A 27,329-nucleotide genomic window follows, 5' to 3' on the forward strand; every position below is an offset into this window, starting at 1 on the left:
TATGAACATAAATAATATTTTTTTAAACCTTTCTTTGACCAAAGATTGAAAAAGCAAATTACAGATAGGTATAATGTTTTAGAGCACTAAATTGGGAGTTCTAGAGCATCACTAATGATGTGGCACAGTGGCTCCCACCAAAGTGATGTGATGTTTTGGCTTGAGTATTTTTTTTTTTTTTAAGCTCATTAGAGCTACTAGTGGTCTAAAAACTAAAAATTAGTAGGATAAATCACCACCCTTACAGATAGGCATGCTTGTCCACGTGCATTGAATGGTTGAATGGCTTTCTTGTTGGTTTCATTAAAAAAAATCAAATAATGAAAAAGTAAATTTAAAAAAAAAACTTTTTAACATATTTTAATTGTTATTTTTTTATAAAAAATATTTCATTGACACAAATTTTTTTTCACAAATCCACCAAATGACGTGGTAGAAAATAAATTAATTAATAACTCACGCTCCTACACTCTTTTGTCCTCTTAAAACTTTTCAACCAATCTTGCCATGTCATTAAGGAATTATGAGAAAGAAATTATTATTTTTTTAATATATTATTTATAAGAAAAGGCTTTTTTTTAGTTCAGGTAACCGTCCAGAACCTCAAATTGTTCTACATCTGTACATTTTATAAATTAAATGTTTAAATTTTTGTCTACCCATTAATTCATCAAATATTGAGTAGAATTTTTTATTATTTAGATTTAATATTGAGTTTATAATTAGTGAATAAAATTAAACCATTAATTTACAAAGAGTGTTAAGCTAGCAAAAATTGATTTCTTAGAGCATTTTCAACCCATTAGGCATGTAATGTTTGTTAGTTAAAATACCTAGTATAACTTACTTTTTTCAACTTTAGTACACGAGTCATATGATTATGCATTTTAACTTAAGTCACATTCACTAACTACATATAGTTAGCCTTCTAAGACTAGATAAAATGTATTTAATTATTAGAATCATTTCTCTCCATCTTTGTTGTTTATGTGACATTCGATAAGTTAATAATATTTGCATGAATAGCTAAAATAAAGAATATAATTAGAGTAGAGCATGTAATTATTGATAGGTAAAATAAAATATGTACTTTATAATAATATTTAGATAGATAAAACACCTATTAACGTTGAAGATGTTCTTCATTTGAAACTCGGTTATTTTTTATATTTATTGTTGAAAGTACAAGGGACTTATTTGAAATTTAAATTTGTTTTGGTCTTTTTTGAAATATTTTACAAAGGGATATGCACAAAAGTTTTTTATTTTTTATTTTTTGGGTCTTGAAATACAGAAGGTTGTGTGACTGACTGTAACTGTTACTCCTCTTCGAGCAGTTCCACATCTAGTGTAGTGTGGTTGGGTAGAACACATGGGCTACATAAACCAAATTGATCATAGAAATCAGTCTTTATTATTAGGTAGGCTTTGATTCATCTGAATGTTTCACGTTTCTGTTTCTTAAGTGGTCTGTTCACAGAGATTCTTTAATGGGTTCTGATCTATAATTGTTGTTACAGAGAGACAAAGTTACAGATAGAGAGAGGAGGAGTCAGAGAGAGAAAAAGAGGGAGAGAAAGATGGCAGAGAAGCCTGAAGTTCTAGAGGCTGTGTTGAAGGAAGCTGTGGATTTGGTAAAGGATCTGAGAGAATTATGACTATTTGGTTTTTCTTCTTGGTTGTGTGTGAATTTTTTTGTTTGGGTTTTTATTTCATTTGGTTTTTAATGGAATTGAGGTCTGTGAATGCAGGAGAACATACCCATTGAGGAAGTTTTTGAGAATCTGAGATGTAGCAGAGAAGGTCTCTCCACTGATGCTGCTCAGCAGAGGTTGGAGCTTTTTGGGCACAACAAGCTTGAAGAGAAGAAGGTGATATTTCTTACTAATACCCTCTTTATTTCCAATCTGCTTATGCATTTGAAATGTAATTCTCATGTTAACAATGCTAAGTTTGTGTTTGTGTGCCCTCTCTCTCTCTCTCTCCTGTGGGGGTGGGAGTTGAGGGGATGTTTCAGCCCTTTTGAACTGAAATTCTAAAGTTAACCCTTTTATCTACACAAAAATTAATCTGTTGGGTTTGTTTCAGGAGAGTAAATTCTTGAAGTTTTTGGGATTTATGTGGAACCCTCTGTCATGGGTTATGGAAGCTGCTGCTATCATGGCGATTGCCCTTGCCAACGGTGGAGTAAGAACACACCATTTTGATTTGTATAACAATATTCATCAAAACCATATGTATTGATGTTTACTGAAGTGTGGAGGTTTTGTTTTGTTCAGGGAAAGCCTCCTGATTGGCAAGACTTTGTGGGTATTATCACTTTGCTTGTCATTAATTCGACAATTAGTTTTATTGAAGAAAACAATGCGGGAAATGCAGCTGCTGCTCTCATGGCTCGCCTTGCTCCCAAAGCCAAGGTGTTGAATTACATCTCCTCATTAATGATCTTATACCGTAGTTGTTTGTTGATTTGAAATTTTGATGATTTGATGAAGTTATGGGCGAGTGACTGAATGGTTCTCTCTTATTTTCGATAGCATACATAAGCTTTTGTTTTGAGCTTGTTTTGTCTTTAACAATATTGTTATGAAGGTTCTTCGAGATGGAAGGTGGAGTGAGGAAGAAGCTGCTATTTTGGTGCCTGGTGATGTAATTAGTATTAAACTTGGAGATATAGTTCCTGCTGATTCTCGTCTTCTTGAGGGCGACCCTTTAAAAATTGACCAGGTGGGTATTAAATTGGCATTGCTTTGTGTGCTCTATTTGTGTTTGATTGGTTGAATAACTCGAGTTTCGGTTGTGTTACTGAAGTCGTCTTGTTTGGGTTATGCAGTCTGCTCTGACGGGTGAGTCTCTTCCTGTAACAAAAGGCCCTGGTGATGGTGTTTACTCTGGTTCGACCTGCAAACAAGGAGAAATTGAAGCTGTGGTCATTGCCACTGGGGTTCACACCTTCTTTGGCAAGGCTGCTCACCTTGTTGATAGTACTAACCAAGTGGGCCATTTTCAAAAGGTAAGAAAGTAGAATAGTAATCCATTTTGTTCCTGACTTGCTATATTTTTCTAGTTCAATACCAAATTGAATAACATTTTATTATTGTCTTGATTTTATTATTAGGTCTTGACCGCAATTGGAAATTTTTGTATTTGTTCTATTGCCTTGGGGATGATAGTAGAAATTATTGTGATGTACCCCATTCAATCACGGAAGTATCGCCCTGGGATTGACAATCTACTTGTGCTACTCATTGGAGGTATTCCAATTGCCATGCCCACAGTTCTATCAGTAACAATGGCCATCGGTTCTCATCGCTTAGCTCAACAGGTTGGTTAGGTTCCTTAGGTTCTTTTGGTTTCTGAGATTGAGTACTTCTATATATATGACATAATTTTTATGAGTAATGACTACAGGGAGCTATTACAAAGAGAATGACAGCAATTGAAGAGATGGCGGGCATGGATGTGCTTTGTAGTGACAAGACTGGAACTCTGACATTGAACAAGCTTACTGTTGACAAGAATCTTGTTGAGGTCAGTGAGGCACATCTTTTCTGTAATGATCTATTTGGTTCACTGGAATGAGATACAATGGTCATTTCTTAGACTTTCCTATGGAATGATCATTCCATTACAGTGGTAAATGATGATTCATGCCATTTGCAATGCATTTTTCATTATTTTTTTAGTCAAAACAAATGTGGGAATGGACTTTTGTTGGAATGATCATTCAATTCTACTCCATTCCAGTGAACCAAACATTACCTAAGAGATTATGGCTTTTGTTCTAAGTTCTAACTCTGTACCTGCATTTATCTACTCAGGTTTTTGCCAAAGGAGTGGACGCGGATACTGTAGTTTTGATGGCAGCTCGAGCATCGCGATTAGAAAACCAGGATGCAATTGATGCCGCTATAGTTGGGATGTTGGCTGATCCAAAGGAGGTAATTTATTTATCATCTTGACTTCCTTTTGCATATCTAGTGTTTGTGCTGATTCATGTTAGTTGCTTCTTCATTCAATTATTATCCCTAATGACAGGCACGTGCTGGCATTCAAGAGATACATTTTCTACCCTTCAATCCTACTGACAAGCGAACAGCATTGACCTATCTTGACAGCGAAGGTAAAATGCATAGAGTCAGCAAAGGTGCACCAGAGCAGGTATCATGTTTAATCAATTTTTGCATTTGGCTTTACCTTTCTCTGTTGTTTATGCTAATTATTGTCTGCAACATGGATTGTAGATTTTAAATCTCGCACACAATAAGTCGGACATAGAACGCAGGGTTCATTCTGTGATTGATAAGTTTGCAGAGAGAGGTTTGCGTTCACTTGCTGTAGCATACCAGGTGATTCCTGTTTCCATCATTTATGATCCCTTATGATTTGTGTATAACTGAAGTTGCTTTTATTTTTTGGCTTTGGAAGTTTTGATTGGTTACGTTCTTTTTTGTGCAGGAAGTTCCAGAGGGAAGGAAAGAGAGTGCTGGAGGCCCTTGGCAATTTATTGGTCTCATGCCTCTCTTTGACCCACCCAGGCATGACAGTGCAGAGACAATAAGAAGGGCTTTAAATCTTGGAGTTAATGTTAAAATGATTACAGGTACTTTCTGTTTTACAATTTTACTAGTGTTTTGGTTTTTGATGCAGTGATTTACTGGCTATTGTATCAATTGACTGGCGGATGTTTAAAATTGATATAAAATGCTTTCTGTATGTGATCATGCTCCTTTAGCATAACGTGAGCATAATATCTTTTTGTTGCGAGTGGCTTTCAGGTGAAGTGGTTAATTTTTCCTGTTCATCATGCCTAGATTCATATAGGATGCATAATCTCTTTGGCTATTTTAGAGCGCTGTGCCTCACAGGATAAGCTTGCTCTTTGTTCAAGTAAACTGGGATATACATACTGATTTTTGCATACTTCAAATTCAATAGGAATTTGCTTACTTTTTGCCACTTCACATCTAGGCCTTCTTGGCATTCATTATGGATATGACTACAAACTTTGTAGTGGTTCTTCTACTACAGTCTATAGTTTGCTAAAATGATAAATTGAAACTTGAATGCCTTGATTATGAAGGAGATAATGCCGGTGCCTGATCCTTCTCAATTTTTCTTGTGTTGATCCGGGTAATCATTGACGTGGGTTGGAAATATTATATTCAATCAATTGAGATCCTCTTTTAGATGCAAGTTTTTATATTATATTGTATTTTATATCTTTTAACTCTTTTTCAGGAAGTTCTTGAAGTTGTGTAATATCTTGATATGAATTAATATTTTGGTAGTACAGGGTTCTTGGCTTTTAGGGTTTATATGATATTGCTGAAGGGAAGGTGCTGTCTAGATGGTCACATGTGTTTTCTTTGTAATTCTAGTGTGTTGAGAGAACGATCAGGCGTATGCCCGAGGCAAGACTAGAATTGTCAATGCTATGGAGAACTTAGAAGTGCATTGCTAAGATTTGGATGCGTGTTTCTTAGTTATTTATTTTATTTTTTGATTTTGTTTATTTTTATGTTTACATCTACGCTCATTTATGCATTTTCCAGAGAGAGAAATTTATTGGTTGGGTTGGGGGTAGAATTTGGAATTTGGTGCCCCTGCTATGATCTTGGAAAAGACAACGCCAACTTTTACGTCCCTTCTTTTCTATGTATATCAAGAAGGGTGAACTTCTTTAGAGGGGTTGCGACTAAAGGTTTTGGGAGAGGCAATGAGTCCCAGCTATAATACCATATTTACCTCCCTTAATGCAATGAATCATGGGGAACCTGAATTTGGTGGATAACTTTTGTAATGTTTTAGATCACGTGCTTGGAAATTGTTCTTGTATATGTATTCTATACTTACTGTGACTGATTTAGTGCATTAAGCTTTGGTACTTGGACTAATTTATTGACTGCTTAATCTTCAAACTTCCTATCAGGGGATCAACTGGCAATAGGAAAGGAAACTGGACGCCGCTTGGGAATGGGAACCAACATGTATCCTTCTTCTGCTTTGCTGGGACAGAACAAGGATGAGTCAATTGCTGCTTTACCAATTGATGAGCTCATTGAAAAAGCTGATGGTTTTGCAGGCGTCTTTCCTGGTATGCTAGATATAATTATGTTTCATTATATAGTCTTCCTTTAGACTTGATGTGTGCATGACAAGATAGACAAGTATCTACTAATTTTTCTTTCATTGATGAACTTATTGTGGTTTTATTAACTCAGAGCACAAATATGAGATTGTAAAGCGCTTACAAGCAAGGAAACACATCTGTGGAATGACTGGTGATGGAGTCAATGATGCTCCTGCTCTTAAGAAGGCTGACATTGGCATTGCTGTTGCTGATGCAACTGATGCGGCTCGTAGTGCTTCTGACATTGTCCTTACTGAACCTGGACTTAGTGTTATCATTAGTGCTGTTTTGACTAGTCGAGCAATTTTCCAGAGGATGAAAAATTACACGGTTTGTATTGGCATTCATGATGGTCTTTGTTCTTTTGACTTTTTTTTTTTTTACTTGAGTATCAAAGTTCTGTTTTTGTTGAACAATTCTTTCCATTTTGGGGAAGGGCTACATTGATGTTACTTATGGAGTTACAAAAAATATCATTGTTGGCATTCCACCTTTTACCAGTCTTTGTTCATTTATTATTTTCTTTCGTTTTTGCAGATTTATGCTGTTTCTATTACAATTCGTATTGTGGTAAGTTCTTTTAGTGGCTTTTTTTTTTTTTTTTTTTTTTTTTTCATGTATAACTTAAGTCGAATTATTTTGATTGCGTTCTACATTCATTTTTTGAATTGTTCTGTGCGACTGTGACAGCTTGGTTTTATGTTGCTGGCCCTCATATGGGAGTTTGACTTTCCACCTTTTATGGTTCTTATCATTGCTATCCTCAACGATGGTTTGCTCTCTTTCTCCCTCTCTATCTTCCCCACTCCATCTTTCTTGAGTATCTAGGGACGTGTCTAGTTTCTTACTCTGTTTAAAAAATAATTCCGTGGTTGCTGAGCATTGTATGGTAATGAAAGCTATTGGCCAACAATGATTTTGAATTGGAAGATTCTAAATGGCCTGCCATTTTTTGTATTTCTCTGAATATGCTTGTGTACCTTGATTTTAGTGTCATAGTTAAAAACTCAACCACTCATCAAACACGCATGGTGAGATCATTTTGGTGTTGACTAAACCCAACTCTACTGAGTGTTATCCCAACTCATGATCCTTTCAGTGATTGAGTCCAACAAATGATCAGGTCATAAAACTTTTATCTTTGCTGGCTGTTTTATCGGGTTATAGAAGACAACTTTCCAGATACTTTCGTGGTATCTCACTACTTCCTGTGATACATCAGGTACCATTATGACAATATCAAAGGATAGGGTGAAACCGTCTCCTCTGCCGGACAGCTGGAAGCTATCTGAGATTTTTGCAACAGGCATTGTTCTTGGTAGCTACTTGGCAATGATGACAGTCATATTCTTTTGGGCAGCCTATAAAACAGACTTCTTCCCTGTAAATCATTGAACCTTCTAAAACTTATTGTTTATTTTAAAGCTTCTGTTCAGTTATCGATGTCGTTTTATTGAAATCATACGAGATTTCTTTTTACATTTATAAGAAAATGCATACAATTTTGATTGATAGGAAAAAATGAATAATGCAGCTGAGCTGAATTTTTTGTGTTATTTCTTCTGGAACATGCATTTAGTTGCTTTGGTAGTTCATTTTATGATGGATGCCTTATTAGTTTGATTTACTTTCATTCTCAGCGGGTATTTGGGGTGTCAACTCTTGAGAAAACAGCTCACGATGACTATAGGAAGCTGGCTTCTGCTGTATACCTTCAAGTGAGCATTATCAGTCAGGCTCTCATATTTGTTACACGATCTCGAAGTTGGTCCTTTGTCGAGCGTCCCGGCATGTTGCTTCTAGTGGCTTTCGTGATTGCTCAATTAGTGAGTCATGCAATTTATTTAGAGTGAGTTTCTTTTCAGCAAGTTCAGAAAACTAAATATTTATTTTTGGTGTGTGCAGATTGCTACTGTAATTGCAGTTTATGCAAGCTGGAGCTTTGCTGCAATTGAAGGAATTGGATGGGGTTGGGCCGGCGTGATTTGGCTTTATAATATCATTTTCTACATCCCACTTGATTTCATAAAGTTCTTAATTCGCTATGCTCTTAGTGGGAGGGCCTGGGATCTTGTTCTTGAGCAAAGGGTATGAACGGCCCTGATTTGCAGTCATATATCAGATGGGGTTTCTTGTCTTCTTCTAAGGAATTCTTTGTTTTGCAGATTGCCTTCACAAGACAAAAGGATTTTGGAAAGGAACAGCGTGAGCTTAAATGGGCACATGCTCAAAGAACCCTTCATGGATTGCAAGTACCCGACAACAAAATGTTTAATGACCGAACCAATTTCACGGAGCTTAATCAAATGGCTGAGGAAGCAAAAAGGAGAGCTGAAATTGCCAGGTCTGCATAAGAGGAATAAAATTGGGTTTGCTATTCCCTTGTGATGACATTACTAGATCATTACTCAAAACCATACTTGGCAATTGTAGAGTAAAAAAATTAAAATCATGATTAGGGTTTTTTAGAGGAATTGATTTTCTTCCTTGGTTGGGACCCCCCCCTTCCAATACAAGTATATATCTTTTGGATTCGTAGTGCTTGACTATGCCAGTTAAGGTTTTTATAAGCCACGGTTGTGTTTTTCTGATATTGTCTGTTTGCATGTCCTGTTGCAGGTTGAGAGAACTACACACACTGAAAGGTCATGTAGAATCTGTGGTGAAATTGAAGGGTCTTGACATAGACACAATTCAACAAGCATACACAGTCTGAGGAGATAAACCCGATGCAATTTACCGATGGTGAGAGTAAAGACAAATAATGAGCATATGTAGTTGTGACTTACCCTTGAAACACTTTTGATTGATCCATTTGTGCTTTTTACCGTTTCAGCGCTTGACCTGCCATTGTTGTTTCTTGTTCATTTTTAAGTCTTTTCATGTAATGTTACATATAACTTTTGAATTTTAAAATTGGGAGGGATGCAATTAATTATGCCAGGTATCGTTTGGGAACAGGCTAATTTAGTAACTTTTTGGCTATTTGGCTAAAATATGAGCTAAAAAAAACTAGTATGTTTGGGAAGACTGTTTGGCTTTTTACGAAAAGATGTGCAAAAAGTAGAGAGAAAAGAGAATATTTGACTTTTTGGTATGGGTTGTTGGTTTTTTGACTTTTTTAGTAACTTTTTGGCTAAACGGGCTGGTTCCCAAGTTTTTATATCAGTTACGTTTTGGTCTTTTAGTCTTCTGTTCTATTACACTTCTGATTTTACCTAGTTGAGGTAATAAATATGTCCTTGAAAGTGTACTTGAGAAGATTTGCTTAGTGATCTTGCTTGTTAGGAATGTTGTTTGTGCTTTTGATTCCTTGGTGGTTCCTTTTTTTTTCTTTTTTTTTTTGGCCCTTCAGCTTTGCTTTTCTGCTGAAAATCTGGTTGTTGTTCCACTGAAGTAGGGAAGCAATTCTGAAGGTTGGGTTCTCAACTGGTTCCATCATGGACATCCATGATTTTAACTGCTAAAATAATAATAATAATAATTTTACCATAGAAATTAAAATACATGTAAATCTTAATTGAGAACAAAAAGTGAACAATTATATTATTAACTAGACTTTCTTTGTTATTATAGTTGACTACAAAATTATGATTATACAGTTGAACACATTCTTGTTTGCAGTAACTTACATAAAAAAAGTAACTATATGTCTCTACCTAATATAAAATAGTATTCCATCCTATTATACAATTTAGACTCGACAAGTTTCATAGTTAAAAATGTACGCTCATACGCTTAGTTGAAACAAGTAAAATTAATACTAGACAAATCAATTATGAATAAGAGGATAATTTGTTTCAATAAGCACTATCAGATTTAATGAAGTCTTTTTCATGAATGTCAAAATGTTTCCATTCTTGATGATGAACAAATACGAATGGATGTCAAACATACATAGAAAAATCATAAATGACATATGGTCAGAAATCAAACATGGTAACAAACAAGGACAAATACAAAAATAGAAGAAAGTCTGAACTATAAATATAACAAATAACACAAATAGTAAACATAAGTGATTAATATTTGATAAAAGTCGACCAAAAAATTAATTTACAGTTTTGTAAAATAATTAATTTAGGGTTGCGAAAGACTCTAATTTCAAAATTATTTTATTACTTGGTAGTATAATGTAGGGGGTTTGTAAAATTTTTGGGGTGCAACTTGTCACGAACTGGGTGCTTGTCATCCTTTCGAAAAGTCGGCTCCATAAGTGGTATTGCATATCTCATGAATTATGCCCAAAGACCAATTCAGGAGATGCGATAGGGATCTAACCTGTCTGCCTTGTTGCTCACAAACTAATGCGCTTACAAGGTGCTTGGTGTAGAACTTGCATCCCTAATGAGTTGGTACATGACATGCTACCACCACTAGTCATTGATGTCCTTGTCAGGGGGACATTACCCTGTTTTCCTCAATGCTTGTCTATTCCCCTACCCACGGGAAACTCGCCCCAGCGTGGATACCACCCTTGGTGCAGACCCCACAATGAAGGTGCTTGGTGTAAGTCCCACGTACTGTCCCCATCACAATGTCCCTAGGCCGGCTCTCATACCACTTGTCACAAATTGGGCGCTTGTCATTCTCCCGATAAGCCCGCTCCACGAGTGGTACTGCATACCCTATGAATTATGCCCAAGGACCAACCTAGGAGATGTAATAGGGACCTACCCTGCCTGCCTTGTTGCTCACAAACTAATGAGCTTGCAAGGTGCTTGGTGTAGAACTCGTATCCCTAATGAGTCGGTACGTGACAAACCGCTCCCCTACTCCCTCTCTAGATCCATGATTGGTTCCCATGTGAATAGAACTACTGGTTGAGTTGAGACCTGACCTCATGAAAAGGTTTGACTCCTCTGCCCTGGGGGGTTAGTGTCCCTAATTGCATTTTGTTGGGATTTAATACCAAATCCCGCCAATGCAAACAGAAGCACACTCACACACACCAAAAAGACAAAACAATTACATACAGATTTACGTAATCTAGCCCAAATTGCCTAAATCCAACGAAGAGAGAGTTTTCATTATGAATAAAGTAGAGAATATATGTGAGATGGCCAAAACATTCAAAACCTATACCACTTCCCAAAACCTATGCTCATTCGGTGCCGACAGTATTTTTTTTCTCACGCATTGTATCTCTATTTTTTCCTTCACCTCAATCTCTCAATATCGCTCACAGAAACCCTATAGTCCACATGACTATTTATAATAGTCTGCCCATGAGAATCCTAATTCCATACAATTAGGTAAACCAAATCTTACACATATTAGGTTTCCTAGTAGATTCTAAACTCTACTATCTCAACCCAAATATATATACAAATCAACCTAATAACTATGTGAGACCCACCTTTATCACATGGGTGGACTAATCCTAACAATCACCCCCCTCGACCTATGTAGAGTAATGTTATCTGCATCCTCCAATTTGGATGTCTTAGTTTAGGTGATACACTCCACCTTCACCTTGAAGATGTTGCACCCCCTTGAACCAAATGCCACGTTATTTGCACCTCACTGAATAATGCTCAAACATGTTCTTCGTGGCTTCTTTTGTCCTCGTGGTTAAGATGAGACCCTCCGCACCTCCCTAAGGTGTCTCCACTGCCATGAACCAAAACCTTCATAGAAAAGAGACCCGTGTCCTTCCTTGGTGTACACCATCTTGTTGCAAAACCGTCTCAAATTCTATGCTGAAGCTTTCTTCTGTGAACATCCACAAGCCGTTGTCTTCCTCTTGGTGGCCACTAAATATCCTTGCAATTGTTGCTTGCCACTGTTCACTCATGACTCATACTCTTGCCTGATGCTTGACAATAGCTTCTCTCTTGTCACAACATACAAGCTTGTACAAGTTGTCAATCATAATGTCCAACAAGAAGGGGGGAAAAAACACAAAAAAACAAAAGAACAAAAAATAAAAAATTGTTTGATTGACTCCACAATGACTGGACTTCCTTGTTGATTGAACCAAATTACTCCTAGATCATATGCAATTGAATTTGTCCAATCCCTTTGAACCTTTTCAAAATCTGAGAATTCTGGCCGTGCCGATGAATTCGCAATCCCTAAAAACTTTTTTTTGTCGTGAAATTTTCTACCATGTTTCTTCTTGTTGAAGCCTTCACTGAATTTGAACAAATTTTTTTTTTTTTTGTACCACTAGGATTTCTTTCTCTTCTGTGCAAGTCCTCCGTGTGTAGTAACCGCATCCAACCACACCTAAGATCGGCAACATTTAGTTCTGATACCACTTGTCGGGATTTATACCACATCCACCAACTCGAACAGAAGCATACCCATACATACACCAAAAAGAAAAATAATCACACAGATTTACGTGATTCGGCCCAAATTGCCTACGTCCATGGGAGAGAGAACTTCCACTATAGGAATAAAATAAAGAATACATGTGAGACAACCAAAACACTCAAAACCCACACCACTACTCAAACCCCATACTCAAGGGTAGTTGAGTCCTGGCTCACTCGGTGCCCACGGTATTTTTTTCTCTCACCCCTTACATCTCCATTTTTTCCCTCACCTCAATCTCTCTTTGAAAAGCCCTATAGCCCACGTGACTATTTATAATGTTCTACCAGTGAGAATTTTAGTTTCATACAATTAGGTAAACCAAATCTTACACATGTTAGGTTTCTTAGTAGATTCCGGACTCTACTATCTCAACCCAAATATATGTGCAAACCAATCTAATAAGGTCCACCTTTATTACATGGATGGACTAATCCTAACAAATTTTTCTATTGGGACACTCCAAAAATAAAGAGAAGAAATAAAAGAGATAAAAAATAAATAAAAATAAAAAAAGGAACAAAAAGAAAATGGTGGGTACAGGACAACTGGTCATCTCTATGAAGCACAGATATAGGATGTGGGATACAAATACAATACAATAAGGATATGGCGATATAACAAAACTTTAAGTATGATACGGGTATGGGTAGGATGTTTGTAATTTTTTTTTTTTTTAAATAGTTAGTTTACTTTTCAGTTGGTCCTATAAAATTTTTATTTCAATACCAATATCAAGTCTTTACTTTCCCTTACACACTTAAAAGTAAGTATCTGAATTTGATACTTTTCAAAATTAAAGACATTTAATGTCAAATTATGGATATGTTTAAGAAGTAACAAATACGTATATCCATGAATATCCGAAAAATATGGATATTTGATACAGATACATCGGTGTTTCATAATTGGTAATTAGATTAGGAGAATCCCCTGGAGCCAGTATTTTGCATGATTGGTAATTGGAGTGCTTGAACTACGAATCTAAGGCAGGTTGCAAGTTTATATTGGGGTATTAAGTCTTGATAAAATAAAATAAAAAATCCTTTATGGCTATTTGCATTGCATGTCCAGGATTGACATGGGCATTGCATTGTTATGGCCTATTGAGTCATTGCTAGTCTAGGAAGTGTGAATGGATTACGTTTTGGGAAATGAAATCAAGAACAACAATCAAGGAAATATTGAGACATGTTATTGAGAAACAGTTTGGAGATGATTAGGGAAATTAAAGAAAAATATATATATTATTGAACATTGTCTGGTTGTTCTGTATCTTGTGCTCTGTGTGTTTAGATTGTTCTGTGTAGGACTAAGGACAGATTTCTAGCTAAATCTGCTCTTTAAGGAGTGATATTAAATGCGAGTTGTATTAAACCAACTTACAAATGATTTGGAAATAGAACATGAGAGACATTCTAGTTATTTGTTGCTACATTATCCAAGACGAAATACTGTTTCCTCAGCTAGAATTGTATAGGGATGATTAGGTATGACCATTTCATAGAATCGGATCTGATGTGAACTTCAAATATCAAACTATAGGTTTACCAAGTTGTTTTTTTTCCATTTCCACCATGACAGTACTGTCTGTAGTCCCTTTATACCTATACCACATAGAGCATACTAGGAAGTACCCCAAATTTATGGCCCCAAGAGTAGCAACCAGGTAATAGAAGTAGTCCAACCTCCCTTTGTTAAGATCTTCCGTTAACCACCCTCCGGTTCCAGACCTTTGTGTCGTCTTGTGAACCACCGAGACCAAGAAACCGCTCAGATAGTTTGATACCGCCATCCCACAAAAGAAGGAGGACCCGGCAATGCTTCTCATGTTCTCTGGGAATTGCTTGTAGTAGAATTCAACTTGGCCAATAGACATAAATGCCTCGGCAAGTCCGGCTAGCGAAAGCTGAGGAACCAACCATAGAGCATTAATAGAAGAAATAGCGCCTCTCCTTTGTTCAATACCTAGTGTCGGCATAGTGAGAGCCGTAGTCCTCCTCCAATTTTCAATGAAGGCGGCAACTAGTGATGTGAGTGCCGAAAGGCCAATGCCAATGCCCATTCTTTGGAGGATTGTGATGCCACCTTCTTTTCCTGTGAACCGTCGGAGTGTCGGGACCAAGATTCGGTCGTAGATGGGTATCCAGAGACTCAGCGTCAGCATGCTGAAGACAGGGTACGATGCGGCGGGGATTTGGAACTTGGTCTTTCCAAAGTGTCTGTTGGATTGAAGAGCTTGGAAGACCACAAAGGTTTGCTGTTGGACTAAGGCAACAAAGTACAATATCGCTGAAGCCCAAATAGGGATCACTCTCAGCACACACTTCACTTCTTCAACTTGTTGCATAGTGCAGAGTCTCCACAGGTTGGCTGACGATCCGTTGGGGTTGATTTGGTCATCTGGTGTCCTTATCGCTGCCTTGTCTAGGAATCTGATCAATAGCATTGTCAATTTGATTAGTCTTATGAGCAGAGTTTTCAATTTGGAGAGATGTCATAGTACATGTTAGGGACCATTTGGACTAGGCAACACGTTGTATGTGGTCCAATTCATGTGTGGTTCATTTGCTGTCAGAGTTGGGTCTTTTTTTGTTTTTTTAGTATGTGGAGTTGAGTCTTCAAGGACCACATAGATTTTTTGTTTGAATTATTAGGATTTTCCCCCCGTCTACTTTTCTTCCAATGTATGCCACACACCATTGACTAGAAGATGGATTTGTTTGACTAGAAGATAGAAAACATCTATATTTTTTTTGTTTATTTTATTTTCATTTTTTAATTTTATTATTGTAATAATATGTATATGATGCTGTAATAGTTTTGAAATGTTGATAATTGATTGTTTTACCAAATAAAACAAAACAAGCCTTTTGTTCCAAACTTATGCAACTCCACTCAATAGTTTGACTTAATATGGCTCCGTTATAATTAAAATTCTGACTCCGCCACTATAGTCAATGCTCATCCAATAGTTTCGGATGGATTTGTAAGATATTATTTGGAGTTTTTCTTGTGTTGTTAATGCAGTGTCTGAATGATGCTATAACCAAGGTGATGAGAGAGAAGAACCGTTGGGTTAGACAGTGATTAGAATCCTTATAACTCACTAGAAGGGTCATGGGTTTGATTATCCCTCACCAAGGAAAAAATACTTATTCTTAAAGTGAAACTAAGAAGTAGCTTCACCCCAACAACTGAAGAGATTATAACAAAGCTTAAAGTCAAAATATAAAAACGCTTGATTTGTTTCAAAATAAAATATTTATCTTAGGAAATGAAAAAATGTTTCCTCCTTCTCATTTTCCGGCGTTTGGCTGAAGTTTTGAAAAAAGCATTTTCCAAACAAATATTTGAGGCCAATCCTTGTGAGATTTCATTATGGAATTGATATAAAATGGCAACTTACATTTGAAACCCAGTTCAAATTCTTGGCAATGGCTGCTCAAGACTCTAAAATTGCAAATTTATACACAAGAAAAGGTGAAGACAAATGAGGGTTCTTCACCATAACATTTTATCAAACATTTGATAAATAATCAAAAAGAAAAATCATATTTTCTCTCAGAAATCAATTAGACAGTCTTTTTAATTATATTAATTTTACAACTATTTTAATTGGGATCTCTCATCTACAATTAGACCAAAAATGCAGATTTGACCAACGAACTCTCTTTAGGAGAGAAAATGAAGTGTTTTACATCTATGTACAACAACCCTACACTTGGAGACAGGCACAAGTGTGGATTATATTAGGGTTCTTCATTAAGGTTCCAAATCAAAATTGTGGATTATATTAGGGTTATTCATTAAGGTTCCAAATCGGAATTACGGTTGTCTTTCGCATGTGAAGCTGTTGTACATATGTGGGAATCACTTTATTTTTTATCTTAAAAAGAGTTTGGGGGACTATGTCAACAATTTTTGTCCGATTGTGATCTCAATTTGAATAGTTTCAATGTAACGTTGGTAAAATTAAAGGAACAAGAGTCTAATTGATTTTTGAGGAATAGTTTAGGGATAAAATGAAAATTTTCTCATAATCAAGGGACTTTTGTTCAAAGGTTGGCCTTCATTTATTCAATGAACTCCTTTGATGGAATAAATTAAACATTACATGAATACCAACCTAAATATAAAAATATCTAGAAAGAATATTCTTTCCATTGGAGAAAAACCTCAAAGTTGGGTCATAAACAGGGTAATATAAGTTGGCTTGGCAATTTTTAATGAAGAGACTGAAGAAGACTACCTCCCTCAGACCACACTTCTATTATGAATTTCTTACTTCAACTAAATGAGTTCTTATTACTAAAACCATATGCTCTGTTTTTTAAAAACAAAAATGATATTCATCAAATGGGGGAGAGCTAGGTGGGTATGTTAACGAATTGGTTCACTACAAACAATAGCGGCTTAATGGTTCTTGGAGGTCTCAGACTAAATATAAAACTGAGATATTATCAAATTAAATCTTTTGAAAAGTCGAGGCCTTTGATAATAATAAGTTTTTAAAATTTTTCTTGTGGGCCTTAGGCGGATAGTCTTAGTGACCTAATAGTCGAGCCACCTCTGGCTATAGAAATGAGACTTCACAAGTTTAGAGACTAGAGAATGAAACAAAAATGGGCTGACTCATCTGTTGCATCTCTGTTGAGAAGATAATTATCTCACTCACAAACATATCTAGGAACAATGTTGCAAACTCTGAATTGAACGTAACTCAACCCCACGTTGTCAACTAAGTGAATCCTTTTCCCAATTTTAGATTAGTTATACAATCTAATAGGAATAAATTAGTAGCAATTCATATTCACAAGTATGATTAAGGTTGAAGCCCATAGAGTTGGTTACCTGAATTGTTGTGTGTAAGGAAGCTTGGAATTGATAGACTTAGGAGGCATATGGTTGAAAAGGGTTAGCCATGGTTGCTCTGGTAACGCTAATCGCCTCTTCTTAGCTGCAACAACAATGACTTGCACTACACTTGTGAGGGGACTACCCTCGGGCTTCACTTTCACATATATGTTTGTCCCCAGGAAGAAGAATGCACACGATATCAACATAAGCATTGCGGGAATTAGTAATCCTATAGCCCAACTCACATTAGACTGCACGTAGACGACTGCTGTCAACGATACCATGACAGCAAAAGTCAAGGTGAAGAAGTACCAATTGAAGAAGCTGTTGATTCCCCTTTTCCCGGATTCAGTGTTTGGATTGAATTGGTCGGCTCCAAAGGCCAAGTTGCATGGCCTTATGCCACCAGCTCCTACCGCCACTAGTGCAAACCCGAGTAGTAAAAATGCCATTTGCCGTGCTGTTGGGCCGATGCACGCACTTTCATCATGTGACGCACAATGGGGAGGATGAAGCTTCTTTATTGCAGCTGTTAGCGCTATTACAAGCAATCCCTTCATGCATACAATAGGTAAAAACCAATGAATTAGATAGGTTCCATTATTAGAGGATTTAAGTGATGAGTTTGAGTCATTTAGTTAGTACCAGAAAGGAAGCGATAGAAGCAAATCCCAGTGTTTTGTAGCGACCATAGTAGGTGTCGGAGAGGTAAGCTCCTAGTAAGGTGCCAAAGTTGGTGGTGCCATTGAAGACATTGATGAGAGTTGTAGCTGTGATGGCTTTCATGTTGAAGACTGTTGTGAGATAGACTAAAAGATTGGCTAAGGTGCCAATGGCTCCGAGCTTCTCAAAGGTCTCGTTTCCTGAAAATGTTTCAGAATGATCATTCAAAACCGAGCAGAAAACATTTTAAAAAAAAAAGAAAAAAAAAAGAAGATTTGTATGGTGTAGGAAAACAAGCTCTCTGTTATACCTATAATGAAGGGCATGGCCTTGATTCCTCTGTAGTTGATCTCAGGCTCATCAGTTGTAATAGCTTTGTCATTGCTTTCCATGGTTTCTTTGTCATTCTTCTCCATGGTTTCTCAGTAAAGGAGACTCTACCCCTCTTTCTCTCTCTTTCTCTCTTGATTTGTAGTGGTTAATAATATAAGTTGGAAAGTGTGGAAAATGAAGATAGGATAGATGATAGATATTTGCGCCAGCATTACTCTAGATGTTTGCCCCAGTAATTAAGGGACTATTTCATGTCCTCACTGTCCAGTCCATGTTCATATATATAATATATGAAGGACACCAATGGCTAAACCAGCCCATGTGTTCACACTCTTCCTCCACTTGGGAACAAACAACTAGTCCTCCACTCCCTCACTTTTTCTCTCTATCACTCACACTTGAGGCTTCGTTTGGAACGCTTAATTTAGGGCTATTTTGAGAAGTTGGCTAAAAGTCACTTTTTTTGGTTTGTAGCAAAAGCTAAAAGTTGGCTTTTTTGTCTTTTTTTTTTTCATTTGGGAAGTTGGTTTTTAGCCAACGGTGAAATTACAATTTTACCCTCATGGGTCAAAATGTGTTACATAGGTGAAGTCGTAAATATTTTAAATAAATGGGGGCAGTTTGGTCATTTTATTATGATTTGATATCATAAACAAACATTAATCAAAAAAGTCAAAAGTCACTTTTTACCAACTTCCCAAACCATTTGTCTAAAAAAGCCAAAAGCTTGGTTAAAAGCGAAAAAGTCACTTTTTACCATCTTCCCAAAATAATTTTTTAGCTATTTGATTAAAATATGAGCTAAAAAAACTAATATGTTTGGGATAATTTTTTGACTTTTTGCGAAATGATATACAAAAAATAAAGAGAAAAGAAAATTTTTAACTTTTTAATATGAATTATTGACTTTTTAATTTTTTAGTAACTTTTTGACTTTTAACTAAAAAAAGGCGGCTTCACACACAAACTTTGTAGTCTTTGTTTTTCAACTTGCAGGTCAAACACGCATTCTCTCTTTCACACACGGTTCGTATTTTTTTTTTTTTTTGGTTGATAAATTACACTATTCGTCTTTTAATGAAGTTTAACTTTAGTTCTCGTAATTTTAATTTAAATAATTTGAATCCTAAACTCACAGTTTTGTTGCGATTTAATTCCTGTCACTTATTGTTAAAATTTTCAATGAAAAAAAAAAAAGAGGTATAAGATTAGAGAGACTGAAATGAAACTCAAAATAAACTAGACGGATTATCAGTGTAATTTAGTCATTACACTGGTGATTTTTATAGTTTCTTTTAATTTTTATTTTGGTTTCTCTAGTTTTATACATAACATATATATATATATATATGTATATATATTTTTGATTCACATTTGATTCAAAATGTTAACAAGTGATAGAAGGATTATATAGCAATAAAATTGTAATGTGGGATTTGCTTTGCAAGAATTGATCCAATAGACGCTCTGTCCTGAAAAGATTTTAGTGTGATAAAGAAAAATTTTATATAATTTTTTTGTTTTTTGTATTTTTTTCTTTTTCTTTTGAGTAACTGTATTATTATTTTTAGTTTAGTGGAAACCAACAAGTTGTGCCCGAGTGGTTAGGAGATCCTAATGAATTAAGAAAAGGACCAAACTTATAAAGAAAATGAAAGAATAAGAAATTACAAATCAGGTACAGTTTTCAAAAATAATATCATACTCATAGAAAATTTTATAATTTAATAATTCAAATTTATTAGTTTTATCATTAATTAATAAAAAAAAATTCAACCATACACTGATTAGTTATTTCTCCATAAAAGAAAGGCAATTCATTAGGAGTGGCCTAAATTTAGATATTGTGACAAAAAAAAAAAAAAAAAAGAGTGCTACTATTAGCACTTGTCAAAATTGTTTGGACCCCCATTTTATAATTTTTTTTATTACAATTATACCCTAAAGTAAAATTACATTAAAAGACATTATGAAATGGAACACCCATTTATCAATAATAACTAATACTCTATAATATTGGACACCCACCCACTCCCACACCCACACCCCCACCCCCACCTCTAACTCCAACTATACGTATTCCATGTTTGTAAACCCTAAACCTATTATTTTTCATAACCAATTAACATAAACCCTAAATCTATTATTTTTCATAATCATCTTAAATCCTGAATGTGTCATTTTCATCACCATCATCAACGCTATTGAACTTGAAAGTTTTGCTTCAAGTATAACGTATACTTCATCACTTATTTCATTGTGTAGAGCAATGGAGGACGAGGACAACATTCTCAGTCGTTTATCTGTCTTGTATTAACATTCTTGGTCGTTTTCGGTCGTTCTTGTTTCGTTCAAGCTATTCGGTACTGGTTTGCTAACTGTTACAATTATGTTCGGTAACACAGTATTGAACATAATCCTTTCGTTCAATACATAAGTTCCGAACATTAATGCAGATAGTCAGTTATGTAATTTTCGTTGTTAAACTAACTTAGAATGGAAAAGAGTGAATTGGAATGGATTTAAGTTATGTATTTTGAATGGATTTAATTCATGTTATTTTAAGTTGTGAATTAGAATGGATTCAAGTTACACAGTGATGAACAAATTTTGTTCCGACATACAGTGCTGACAGGATCATTATTGTTCGAAAAAATAGTTCTGAACAAAATACATTTTTTCGGCTACACAGTGGGGAACAAATTGGGTGGTGTGCTTTTCATTGTGAAAATATGGAGATTAGTTTTCTATTCTGAAAATATTATAGAGATTAGTTTTCCATATATATACATTGTTTTCTATTCTTACAATTCGCATCAATCTTCATTTTCTCATCTGAATTTCTCAATCAATGGCAAATTCCAAAGAGACCCACGTCGTCGAAATCCTAATCGACGAAGAACACCAACCCCACAAGTAAATGCATTGTGTTTTCAGGAACCACTTTTTAAATGTAGTTAATGCTGGAGAGAGAAAAGAGAGAAAAAACTAGGATTTTGAAGGGGTTTTGAGAGAGAAAAGAGAGAGAAGAGGGAGAAAAATCTCCACTTTCTCATATGAACAAAAGGGATTTTGAGAGAGTGAGAGAAAAGAGAGTGAAGAGACATCACTAATGAGGAGAGAGAGAGAGAAGAGAGGGAATTGGAATGGATTCAGGTGGGTGTGCATTTCATTGTAAATATGGGTAGATTTAGTAATAAGTGGGGTTTTTTTTTTTTTTTTTTTTCTTTCTTTTCTTCTTCTTCGTTCTTTCCTTCTTCTCCATTTTTTCCGACGAGCTGCCATAACCAGAGGGGAGGGGAGGGAGGAGGCTGCGCGTCGCAGCCCGTCGCCTCGCCGCCAGCCGTCGCAGCCGTCTCCGCCTCCGCCTCGTCGCCTCGCCGCCGGCGCGTCGCAGCCCGTCACCTCGTCGCAGCAGCTACACCGCCGTCGCCTCCGCCTCCTCCTCCTCCTCCTCCCCCACTGGTTATGGCCCCCTCCAGTCCGGCCCTTCCCTTCCTCCTCCTCCTCCTCCCTCCTCCTTCCTCCTTCCCTCCCTCTTCCTCTCCTTCCTCTGCATTTTTTTTTTTTTTGAAAATTTATCCCCAAAACGACGTCGTTTTGGGGGCTGCCGGAAACGGCCGCCGGGTAGGGCGGCCGAGAATCCGGACTCCTAAAAAAATGGGGAGTCCAAATAATTTTGATAGATACTAATAGCAGCACTTAAAAAAAAAAAAAATCACATGTCAAAGTCAATTCTCAAAACCAGCCAAATCAACACGTCTCTACTTTGTTTTTGTTTGATTATCATCTGGAAAAGATTATACCATATGTATTTTATAATTAAAAAAAATGATATAATTTCATATTTTTTGAGTTATAATTAAAATAAATTTTAAAAATATATAACCAAACATAAAAAAATCTTAATCAAAATCTTAAAATAATATTATAATTAAAAAAATTAGTTATAACTAAAGAAAAAAAACAACGTAAACTAACACCAAGTTTGACAAGTTAAAAAAAAAAATCAAAAAGTTATTCAAAAAGTTAAAAAGTTATCACTATTCACCAAAAATCAAAAATTACGGCTGCACAACTTTCAATCTTAATTTTTCCCTACACACTAATTTATATAATTTTTTAATACACATTTTTCCATAAAAAGTCAAAAAGTTAACTCAGACAATCATATATTTTTTTCTCAACTTTTTAATTTAAAAAAACAAAAAATACACTTATTTATGACGCCTCAAATAACCCCTAAAAGTATATAGGATATGACCGGTGCATAATAGAAATCTCCTTATCATTCTTGTCGGAAATAGACCAGTTTCATCGCTTTAAAAATATCTTTTAGAGACCTAAATAATTTTCACACTACATGAAAATTTAATCTTGTTACGCATGGAATTTGCCTGGCCATATATATATATATATATATAAGTTTAAAAAGACCTGCGTAAGGTACAAACTATTATTATAGTATATTTAAATTTTATATTTTGATAATTTTTTAAAAATTAAAAAATTATTTTATAAAATTAAATAGAATAAATCATTAGATATATGATAGAATTATGTGATATGATATGTATTATTTTTTAATTTGTTATACACCTAAAGATGTAAATTTCAATTCTATTATCATATCATTGTAGGTAAATTTATGATTTTTTAACATTTCATTCGAATTTATAAATTAAAAAAAATATATGGTGTATATCTTTTCTCAACAGATAAATATAAAAAAATATATTAAGATAATTCTCTTATTTAAAAAAAATTACTAAGATAATTCACAGAACTAATAAAGAAGTAGAAAAAAATACATATATATACAAATGACAAATTCGCATAACAAATAACCAATTTTATTAATAAGTAAATTATTAAGTAATGCCCTTATGGGTGTATTTGTAATTTGTTTAAAAATAAAAGATTTATGTTTTATAATTGACCAAGAATGTTTATGTAATTACAGAAAAACCTGATTTATAATTGACGAAAAATGTTTGCATAATTAAAAAAAAAAAAAAAAGAAACTTCACTTAACATATAGGTCACTAGGAGTGAGCAGCAGATATACCAATCCATCCAAATCGATCGAACCGAACTGATTCGTCGCATTTTGGACGGATGTGTGATAACGAGCGAACAGTTGTGGATTGATTTTTTTCAATTTGTCTAATTTTGGACGGATGATAGATTTGAGGTTCCTTTGGCCGCAACCAAACCGCGAGCACCCTAGTAATTTGTAACGCTTTGTATTTTCAATTTGTTTAGTTATTTTGTTTGTGTTTTCAATTAAAAAATATTTTAAATATTACGCTGAATATATTTTGTTGAAAAAGAGTGTTCAACTTGAATATATTTTTAAATTGAAAAAAATAAATATATTATTTATCTATATTTTTTGATTTTTAGATCTAATTCTAAAAATAATAAATAAATAAGGTGATCTATGTTGGTTGGTTTTTATTTTCAAAAACCGATATAGATGTAACAATACAGAGACATACAATCTCTACTACTGCTCTGTTCATGGTTTTGGTGATTTGAATTATTTTTATATTTTAAGAACCACATATTATAGTACTTTATGTAGATGAGGCATGCTGTGATTGTAATATGTAGATGAGACATGCAGGGATTGTAATATCCTAAAGTTTTAAACTTGTGCTCTGTTCATGATTTTGGTAATTTGAATTATTTTTATATTTTAAGAACCACATATTGTAGTACTTTATGTGGATAAGGCATGCTGTGATTGTAATACGTAAATGAGACATACAGTGATTGTAATATCCTAAAGTTTCAAACTTTCTTTCTTTGGATGAGGCATGCAGGGATTGTAATATTTTTTTAAAGTCATTGACTGTAATACTTCTTTTTTTTTCTTTTTTTTTTGTTGAGAAAGTGCATAAGTTGAATTTTGTTAAAAATTTATAAAATTTTAAACCGTCAAACCGATTCACATCCATCTATCAATCTATAATACTATTAGCTACAGAATATTTCTGAGAAATGTTTTTTAAATAGTTTATTCTAATTTAGTTTAATAGACTATAAAGTATTTTCTGCATAGGATCTTCAAGATTTAGAGAAGCGCAGTCATAAAATATTTTTATGCTATGTAATTATTAATGTGTTATTTTTTATATAATTTTGAATAGAAATTAATTTTAAAAGCAAATTAAAAAAATTTAAAATATGAAGGGCCAAAGTGAAAAAAGAAAACTCTAAGGATCAAAATAAAAAATGATCAAACATAAAAAGGCAAAGTGCAATTTACCCAAGTCTAACAGAATTGTAAGGTATGGCTAAGATAAAATTGGTAATAAGCTTTTAAACTTTAAAAGTATATTATAGCACTTGATCTATTAATTACAAATTTAGTTTAACAGACTGTGAAGTATGGCTATGATAAAAAGGTTTTAAAATCTTCTTAGAACATTTTTAATGGTAAATGTTATAATAGTATTGTTATTGTCAAATTATGATAATGAATAGTTAAAAATTGTAGAACTATAGCAATAGTACTTCAATGGAGGGCTGTCATTTTTGCCATTTTAACATAGAAATTGGTGTGTAAGATGTCCGGCCGGTCGTCCAAACGTCCCACACAAATCAATTTTCAGCTTTCTTTTGCAAAAATGACGGACGGGAGGGAGGGAGAGATGTTTTGCTAAAAGGGAGAGAGAGAGGGAGGGCTACTGTTTTTGTGAGTTGGTAGTTGTGATACAAGTTTTGACATTTTGGCAGCTACCATAACTTGTCAATGGAGCAAGGTTTGGTCTTTCTGCTATCAAATTTTGGCAATAACAGTTCTTATTGGAGATGCTCTTATATCACTTGATCAATTAATTACAAGTAGAGTAATGCTAGAAATACTAATTAATGTATCAATTAATACACTAATTAAGACAAAATGCATATATGTGGATTTCATCATTTAATATGGTTCTACCTAATATTATATCTACTTAAGCCTTGTTTGAGGAGTAACTATTTTAGTCAAAAATTTATTATAAGTTGTCACATCGCTTTCTCTATTTTTCTGCACATCTTTTTGTAAAAAGTCAAAAAATTATTAAAATAGTTTGTTCCCAAACAAAACTTTATAGTAGGTGCACAAGATTTGAGTCCAAGACCTTTAATTTCAATAAAAATATTTTCATCACTTAAATAATATATCTATATATATATATTATAATATTATTTTTTTATTATTTAATTTTATTTTTACTTAAATCACACCCACAACATTTCGCATGGGTTACCACAAAGTTATTCTTATAAATAGGGTTACAAGTAGGTATCTTCCACAAGGCTAGCCAATTGATTAGAAGTCGGTGCACCCCTCTTGTTTGTGTGTGTGACCTAACTGTTGCAAGTTAGTGCTCACAAAGGTTTCATTGCACAACTACTTCCTTTTTAAAGGTAATTTTTTTTTTAATTTTTTTTTTTTTTAATGGGAGTTTCGTTTTAGAAGCTTATATTATGAATCATCAATATTAAACAAAAGCAGGGCCGCGGTTTGCACGGCAGAGCAAAACAGTGTCATTTTTGGTAAAAAGGAGGAAAAGAGAGGGTGGCAACCCTTCTTGTACGTGATCATTAGAGTCATTAGCTCTTGGAGGGAGGCTGGGGTGTAAAAATGATCTATGGTTCGTGGGTGTTCGTAGTCTGCCCGCTACTCAAGGTGGGCCCGCCTCGATTAGGTCCGAGATTGAGTTCAGTCCGGGACCTTGGGTCTAGGCAGCCATTTTAAAATCTGGTCCAATCCGTGGCCTGGCCCATCGACATGCTCAAAGCTTATTCAAAGCTCAGCCCGAGTCTAGGCCCATTATTTTTAGTAGAAAAGAATAGAATTTTGGTAAAAAAGTATTAAAAAAATGCTCATGTTTGTCCAAACTCAGCCCAACTCGAGCCCAGGCCTAGGTCCGCCAGCCTAGCCCGAGGGCCTGCTTAAGGCCCGAATACCCCTTAGGCCTAGCTTAATAGACTAGCTCATGGGCCAGCCCAACCTGACCTAAGCCCGAACCCAAGCCTAGGCCAGCCAGCCCGAGGGCCTGCCCAAGGCTCGAATACTACTTAGGCCTAGGCCTAGGCCTAATTTTCGGGCCCGTAGGCGGCCCAACCCAACCCAAATTTTGGAAGGAGCCCACGTGGCTCATCATGGGCTGGACCGAGCCAAAGCCTGATTAGGCCAGGCCGAGCCAAATTTACACCCCTAGGGGAGGCGTAGGCCAATTAATGTATTAGATTTGGATCAAATATGAGATAATCTGAATTCGATCCTATTATAAAATAGTCTAAACCCGGCCCTAATCTGATTATAATAAATCCAATTAAAAATCATCTGAATTTGAATTTGATTTATCTCGTCATCCAATATAAAAATCTAACATAACCTAATTTATCATAATCTTATTTCTTATTCAAAATTTACTTTCTTAATTTTTTAATTGTTACTCATTATTTTTAAAATACAATATTCACATATATGTGGTAAATCACACTTGACCTTTCTTCAGTTTTGGAGAAAATCCAATAAACTCTACAAGTTTGATATAATTATGTTAAAATCGTGAAATTTTTTATATTTTTTCCAAATCTCAAGAGAGGTGAATGTAATTTACACATAAATTTAAGTATGAAACTGGGATCAAAATGATAATAATAATGGATGGGATTTAGATGAATCCAATCCGACAATAATCAGATCAATTATATTAAGATTTTCTTAGATTATTGAATCAAATATTCATTACCGAGTTTGAGTTTTCAAATCGGATTAATTCAATAACACCGTAAGAAGTTAGACAAAGAAGAGTCAAGACAAACTTCAAACATGGGATTGGAAATTAGAATACAAATAAAACCCTAAAATTAATTTGGTAATACTCATGGCATTTTCCACCGTTGCAATAAGAAATGAAAATAAGGAAACGTGACTATAATTGATTTTGTACTATGAAGGACAAATATTTTTAAAAGGGAATTGTATCTGTATTGTATTTGTATAAGATATTAT

General features: G+C 34.9%; 2 protein-coding genes across 2 annotated transcripts; one reads left to right on the plus strand and one right to left on the minus strand.

Moving 5' to 3' along the window:
• Nucleotides 1-1,197: 1,197 nt before the first annotated feature.
• On the plus strand, nt 1,198-9,071 carry LOC114317658 (ATPase 11, plasma membrane-type). The gene is made up of 22 exons (XM_028264427.2): nt 1,198-1,421; nt 1,521-1,634; nt 1,752-1,871; nt 2,089-2,187; nt 2,280-2,417; nt 2,593-2,727; nt 2,834-3,013; nt 3,119-3,325; nt 3,412-3,531; nt 3,822-3,941; nt 4,039-4,161; nt 4,245-4,349; nt 4,459-4,603; nt 5,933-6,097; nt 6,225-6,463; nt 6,671-6,703; nt 6,824-6,905; nt 7,356-7,516; nt 7,774-7,959; nt 8,039-8,221; nt 8,299-8,477; nt 8,753-9,071. The coding sequence occupies exons 2-22, from the start codon at nt 1,581-1,583 to the stop codon at nt 8,847-8,849; spliced, it is 2,871 nt and encodes a 956-aa protein (XP_028120228.2). The 5' UTR covers nt 1,198-1,421; nt 1,521-1,580; the 3' UTR covers nt 8,850-9,071.
• A 4,602-nt stretch (nt 9,072-13,673) lies between these two features.
• Nucleotides 13,674-18,709, minus strand: LOC114317659 (protein NRT1/ PTR FAMILY 2.11). Its single transcript, XM_028264428.2, has 4 exons — nt 18,288-18,709; nt 17,960-18,177; nt 17,309-17,868; nt 13,674-14,889 (listed from the first exon to the last, which is right to left on the minus strand). Exons 1-4 carry the CDS (start codon nt 18,391-18,393, stop codon nt 13,989-13,991), a joined length of 1,785 nt encoding a protein of 594 aa, XP_028120229.2. The 5' UTR covers nt 18,394-18,709; the 3' UTR covers nt 13,674-13,988.
• Between the last annotated feature and the right edge of the window lie 8,620 nt (nt 18,710-27,329).

Source organism: Camellia sinensis, chromosome 15 (genome assembly GCF_055761805.1).
Source record: "Camellia sinensis isolate YWXY chromosome 15, ASM5576180v1, whole genome shotgun sequence".
Classification (NCBI taxonomy): Eukaryota; Viridiplantae; Streptophyta; class Magnoliopsida; order Ericales; family Theaceae; genus Camellia; species Camellia sinensis.

Excerpts from the sequence above, each read along its gene's own strand:
- LOC114317658 (XM_028264427.2), top strand. The coding sequence starts at position 1,581 with ATGGCAGAGAAGCCTGAAGTTCTAGAGGCTGTGTTGAAGGAAGCTGTG. Across the intron at positions 6,464-6,670 it reads AGAGGATGAAAAATTACACG|ATTTATGCTGTTTCTATTAC; the intron begins GTTTGTATTGGC and ends TCGTTTTTGCAG. Across the intron at positions 6,704-6,823 it reads CTATTACAATTCGTATTGTG|CTTGGTTTTATGTTGCTGGC; the intron begins GTAAGTTCTTTT and ends CGACTGTGACAG.
- LOC114317659 (XM_028264428.2), bottom strand. The coding sequence starts at position 18,393 with ATGGAGAAGAATGACAAAGAAACCATGGAAAGCAATGACAAAGCTATT. Across the intron at positions 18,178-18,287 it reads GGCCATGCCCTTCATTATAG|GAAACGAGACCTTTGAGAAG; the intron begins GTATAACAGAGA and ends AAACATTTTCAG. Across the intron at positions 17,869-17,959 it reads CTTCTATCGCTTCCTTTCTG|GGATTGCTTGTAATAGCGCT; the intron begins GTACTAACTAAA and ends GTATGCATGAAG.